Source organism: Myxine glutinosa, chromosome 6 (genome assembly GCF_964187855.1).
Source record: "Myxine glutinosa chromosome 6, kmMyxGlut1.1, whole genome shotgun sequence".
NCBI lineage: Eukaryota > Metazoa > Chordata > Myxini > Myxiniformes > Myxinidae > Myxine > Myxine glutinosa.
This window is the reverse complement of record NC_136266.1, coordinates 105,985,481-105,991,323: the sequence shown is the minus strand read 5'-3', so window position 1 is coordinate 105,991,323 and position 5,843 is coordinate 105,985,481. Positions and strand designations below refer to the sequence as shown.

The 5,843-nt window shown below is 43.7% G+C and overlaps 1 protein-coding gene across 2 annotated transcripts; it reads right to left on the bottom strand.

The window, feature by feature from the left end:
- Positions 1-1,539: 1,539 nt before the first annotated feature.
- LOC144892522 (phosphorylase b kinase gamma catalytic chain, skeletal muscle/heart isoform-like) lies at positions 1,540-4,607 on the bottom strand. 2 transcript variants are annotated; one of them, XM_078779474.1, is made up of 3 exons: positions 4,272-4,607; positions 3,910-4,035; positions 1,540-2,328 (listed from the first exon to the last, which is right to left on the bottom strand). In XM_078779474.1, the coding sequence occupies exons 1-3, from the start codon at positions 4,374-4,376 to the stop codon at positions 2,065-2,067; spliced, it is 495 nt and encodes a 164-aa protein (XP_078635600.1). In that variant the 5' UTR covers positions 4,377-4,607; the 3' UTR covers positions 1,540-2,064. The 2 variants fall into 2 exon arrangements, with proteins under 2 accessions (XP_078635600.1, XP_078635601.1); XM_078779475.1 differs by lacking the exon at positions 4,272-4,607 and adding an exon at positions 4,148-4,197.
- Between the last annotated feature and the right edge of the window lie 1,236 nt (positions 4,608-5,843).

Below are 5,843 nucleotides of genomic sequence, written 5' to 3'. Positions count from 1 at the left end.
AAAATAAGCGTAGGCCCTTGCAATTTCCCCAAACATCTCCGCTCTCCAAAGTTCCTTTCAAAAGGGTGCGAGTTGTGTTCAATCCCGCAAGCCGCCATTGCCCATGTGCTAATCTCGGAGAAGAAAGGCGTGTCTCCACCTCGTCATAGAGGGGAGGAGTGAGCCAGAGGGTCGCATGGCCAATCAGCACCGCGGTGAGCGACCCGGTAGGCGTGCCCTCGCAGCCGGCGGCTTGATTCCGCCCGAGGTGATAAAAGCGACTGTAAGGGACTGCTTCACGAGATGACCTGGGAGATGAGCGAAGAGGCGGGACCAAGAGGAGCGGTGAGATGCGAAACGCTCCATGCCAAAGAGGAGAGGTACTCGGAAAGGGAACCAGCTTTGGAGAGACGCGCTGAAAGGAGGGAGATGGCTCCACCAGAAGGAGAGGAGCAGGTGTGCCGAGCCAGCGCGTGACGTCTACAGCAGCGGATACGCGACGGAGGGTTTTCCCGCCAGAACCGCGAGGAATTGAGAGCTGCTGCCTCCGACCTTGCCTCCCTCTCCAGCAATCCACCTCAAGCCCTACCTGCCTGCAATATCCCCTGTGTAAGTGTGAACGTCGTCTGTCCTACTCGTTGTCTTGGGGTTAAGTAAAATGAATAGTGTAAGTTAACGATTCGCTGTGTGACTGCTTCTTCCATCCATTGCTTGTGTGTGTATAATAAATCTGTTCTTCCTCCGTACTCTGTCTTCTTCTCTTTTCATTCTCTTTCGGTCGCTTTAGAGGTTTCCCGATTGAATATCTGCGGTGCGATCTGGTCAACGTCGGGTGGAATCGGGTTCTAATCGGGGAGTAACTGTTCGGACGCGGTAATACACCACCGCTCGGTCAAAATAACATCAAAACCGCGTCTGCAACAATATATATATATATATATATATAATATATATGTGTGTTTACACCTTTTTAGGGCACTTTTAACCAGTTATTACCAGCAGGAAATCTGAAGTTCAAATCTTCTTTTCAACATAATTTTCAGCAGACAAAAGAGTGGCTATTTCAAAACGATTTACCATAATTGTGTTCCTGAATGTAAAGCAGACTCACAGAAAATATAGGAATAATGGAAATATCCTTGGATGAGTCTAATTCATAACATTTACTGTTTAGAGGGACACCGACGTCCATGAATCAGATATTTCAAGTGATTCTTCACCATTGAGAGACGGGGCCAAACACGATATATGGAACGATATCTCAAAAAGTTATGGGCGGATTATGACAACATTTTGTGGGCGAGTTGGTAGGTGACAATAACAAGCGGACTAGATTTTGGTTCAGGCTCAGATCCAGATCTGGACCATCAGTGGAATACAAAACATAAACCGTTCAGCCTGGTGTCGGTATGCGCTCTACCGAGTACCATTCTGGTTCTAGTTCGAAATAAAGTTATAGCTGGAGTACAAGGATGTCCTCTCGACTTCTGAAGAAGAAAAGCCACGACGATGTCAGCCCTTCGATTATATAATCGAAAGGGTTATAATGCAGTCACAATCTCAGCGTCATATAGTTTTTATTATTGTTATTAATTTTGAACAACCTTTTGCCGCATACAGGTAAACATCAAATCATTCTCCAACATGCGTATATGCACTTAAAGGCAACTTTCATCAATAAAATGAAAAACATTTTTGGATGCAATTATATGCAATGCACATGGGTCATTAAAAGTTTTATATATTATATACATTAAAGGTCGTCTTTATGATCATGCAATAAAAGTCCAAGAGCAATTGAAGTAAAAGAGTTAGATCAAAAGTGAACTGCAATGAAAAAAATTGCCTCATGTATTCAAAGCAAGGCCAATAAAAGAAACAGCAAATGGCAATTAAATAAGTTAAAATAAATTAAATTAGAGGACTAAATTGTGTAAATGAAAACGATGCTTTAAAATGAATTCACTCAAGGTAGGTTAACGTAAGAATCATTTTAATGGAATTGAGAGTGAAACTTTGGAGTAAAAGTGGGTAAAATGAAAGTTAGGCGATTTGGTGTTGATGAGACCGAGGGACAAGCGAGATCTAAAAGAGGTCGTCAAGTCCCTCGGACTGGGCGGTCAGGGCGGCGAGGACCGCGCGTGGGGTGTTTTCGAAGAGAGCGGCACGGTTTTGTTGTACTCCCTTCTTCACCCAATGCCCGTATATGCGAAAGGCAGTTGCGTCGATAAGCTTCCGCAGCGGTCGGATGGCGTATGGATCCCGGAGCACAATGTCTGGTGTGAGCGGTTTCACACGGCGGTAGTGGCAATACATGCGCACCGAGGCGAGCACCGTCAACATGATAACCTGGAAGCACGCAAGTGCACGCACGGGTGATGGTGTAATCAGAAGCATACGGTACAAGCACAGGCAGGTTAATTAAATAAAGATGCTGTTTTGCTCAAGAAGAATTCACACTTGAGCGAAGTTACATGACCAAATGGCTCTCAAAATGGTGTAACATAATCACATTAAACTGCTTTGCCCACATCCCCACATGTACCCCTTTCCTAACCCCATTCCTCCCACACCCATTGTTTGTCCAAGTCTCCCTCTATTTTGTCCTTCAACTCAACTGTTGGTGCCCCTACCCCACCCCCCAATCCTCCCCAACCCCCCCCCCCCCCCCCCGCCAGCCCCACCCCTCCCTCTACTGTTCCTTTTTGTTCTGTTGCGTCCTGACCCGTTCAATGTTTTAGGTCTTCCAGGAGCCTAGACTCTGTATATAAAAATAAATAAATCATTAGTCAGGTTCACTATGTTTTTTCGTTCAAAATCATGGTAGATTAGCAAACCTATACATTTTGGAAACGTTATTACATGGAAAATCTGAAAATCAATGTTTACATTTGCCAATTCCGACCAATTCGATTCGACCAATTCGACCAATTCGACCAATCGACCAATTCCATTCGACCAATTCGACCATTCGACCAATCGCTTCGATCGACCATTCGACCAATTCGATCGATTCGATTTGATTCGATTCATCGAATTCGATTCGATCGACCAATTCGATTTGCCAATCAATTTGACCGACCTTTGCTTGTGTGGAACGGACTGTGAAAACGATGCGGACGATATTGTCGGATACGACACACAGGACAGTGATGACGAACTCTAAATGGCATATTCTGTAATCGTGTATGTTTGATGCCATTGACTGCCTGTGTATATTTTGTCATTGACTGCCTGTGTAGATGTGAAGTTATACTGACTGCATGTGTATATATGATTTTGCTGACTGCCTGTGTATGTTTGGTGATATGAATTATTGTGACACATTTTGATGTTATTAACTGCCTGTACAAAATGATAACATGTATTTGATTATGCAACTTATCGCGAATATAAAGACAGTATTTTGCAATTCAAAACCTACGATTCGTGTCTTACCATTCCCCATAGCACTAATTTGATACTTTCATTGGATTCCATGTCCCTGAAAATATAGGTTTAGTATATTTTAAAAAGTTTTTAGGGTAATTAGAGGCAGAAATAGAACAAAATATGTATTTTACAGTGGCCATTTTGAAAATCCAAAATGGCCGCCATACAGGTATCTCTCCAAATGTAAACATTGATTTTTAGTTTCCTTATGCTATAACCTTTCCAAAAATGTATAGGTTTCCTAATCTACCATGATTTTGAACGAAATATAATTTATTGACATAGTGAACCTGACTACATCAAGGAAAGATGATTCAAGGAAATTTACTTTCAAACAGAATGGCAAAAAGTGGTGTAAAAGCTAAATACGAGTCACGTGCATCTATATTCTCCATTTAAAATTCAGTTAAAGGTTATACAAACAGCAGGAAAATAACTCGAAGACTGATAATGATGTTAGTTTGAAGGGAAAACAAAAGTGTGTGGAGCTACACAGACCTTGAACTTGCGGTAGGGGCTGAAATGGCGAACCTCTTCAACAAAGTACTGCTGGAAGAAAGGATGGGCAAGAGCCTGCCCTGCGGTGCAGCGCAGTTTTGGCTCAACCACAAGCATTCGTGCGAACTGCAGTGCAGGGAAGAATACATACAAAAATGTGACCTTGTGCTCCTAGCCATTGGCAAATCGGTTTTTCCTCACTCCCGGATCATCACTCGCATCCCCCTTTCACATCAACCTCCCTTTCTCCACCCATCCCTCATCTCTTCACTTCACTGCATTTCATTTCACTTCTGCCACCCATTTTTTCTTCTCCTTCTCTTCCTCCACTCGCCCCGACGCTCTTCTCCTCCTCCACTCACCGCTACGCTCTTCTCCTCCTCCACACTCCCAGCCCTCTTCTCTCCTCCTTCTACTTCTCTCTTTCGGTGCCAGAATGGAGGAGAACCAGCAAGTAGAGTGTACATGATCACCCCCAGCAAGTAGAGTGTACATGATCACCCCACAGGCCCATCTGCAGAAATTACAGAGCTCAGCTATATGCAAGAATCCAGAAATTTAGATGACTGCCTAGATGCGGCGACACAATGAGTAGTCAATGCAACAACTATGTATCCTGCCCTTCATTTTGTCAGATATCAATATTGGTCTTCAGTGGCCTCCCCACAAGCCCTCCTCTATTATGTTTTAGAGAAGGAAAGTTATCCAAAGAAGTCCTCAGTCCCTTATGATGAATTTCTGAACCATTCATGTTTCTGAACATGATGCCCACAACCCCCAACAAATCCTTATTCAATGAATTTCAATTCTGGTTTCCTTTTTCAACGTGTGTGTGTGTGTGTGTGTGTGTGTGTGTGTGTGTGTGTGTGTTCGTCTGTGTGTGTGTGTGTGTATGTATGTATGTATGTCAGTCACATGTACAGTCATGACATGGGTTGGTCCATTTACCAAGTCTTTACTGTGCCCAATAGAAACCAACTCAACCAGAGTAGTGGTGGATAGGTTTAAACTGTAAGTACTTGGTACTGAGAAAGGGTCAAGCTAACAGATATTTTTTAATGTAAAACAAAACAGATATGTTAAATGAAAGTTAATTATTTCTCAAAGACGACCAAATGTCCATATATTGGTGATGTTTGAAGATGTGGTACACCATACTACCTGAAACAAAACCACTCCATGTATTCTAAACGTACAATGATAGAACAGGTTCCGGGTCTCATGCAATCCAATCACCATTGCACGACACCAATCCTCAAGGAGCTACACTGGATCATTTTACAAATCCAATTTAAGATCATCATCATCCTTACTTTTAAGGTGGTGCATAAACAGGCTCTAAAATACTGTTGCGGTTTTTAGAACCTTCACATGTAAATTTAGTCGTAAATTCCCTTATAAATAACCCCTGTGTACATTTCCCCTTAATTCGCTGTTAATTGCTTAGTTAGTCCACATTGCACCACGTAGCGAACCATAGGACCTCTCTGTAGTTATTTCATTATTATGTGTTTCAGGTAAGGCTGTGTTCCCAATAATTTGACCCTACGTTGAATCAATCAAATAAGACAGGCCCCCTTGAATTTCCTCAATCGTCTCCAAAGTGCAAGTGACAGTTGGGCTGTTTTCGGCGGCGTTCGCCGCCGTTGCATTGGGCTGTTTTCTTCGCCCCAGACTCCATTACGCACGAGGTCATCTCAGAGAAGAAGGGGGAGGAGCCGCCAGAGCACGGGCGTGGCCCCACCTCGTCATCAAAGGTGGAGTCAAAGAGCCCTTACCAACCAACCAGAGCTCGGTGGGCATGGCTTGAGAGGGCGTGGCAAGAAAGATCTGGCAAGTTCGAGAGGGTTCCAAGGGGGTGGTTATAAAATCCTTGGCGTGAGGCCCCCACCAGAGAGGGAGGGAGAGAGACGGTGAGAAGGTACCAGTTGAGG

What these genes read in the sequence shown, in the direction of transcription:
- LOC144892522 (XM_078779474.1), bottom strand. Translation starts at nt 4,376, where the DNA reads ATGTACACTCTACTTGCTGGTTCTCCTCCATTCTGGCACCGAAAGAGA. An exon ending in AGGAGGAGAAGAGCGTAGCG is followed by an intron (nt 4,036 to 4,271) that starts GTGAGTGGAGGA and finishes CCTGCACTGCAG; the next exon opens with TTCGCACGAATGCTTGTGGT. An exon ending in GCCCCTACCGCAAGTTCAAG is followed by an intron (nt 2,329 to 3,909) that starts GTCTGTGTAGCT and finishes GCGTGCTTCCAG; the next exon opens with GTTATCATGTTGACGGTGCT.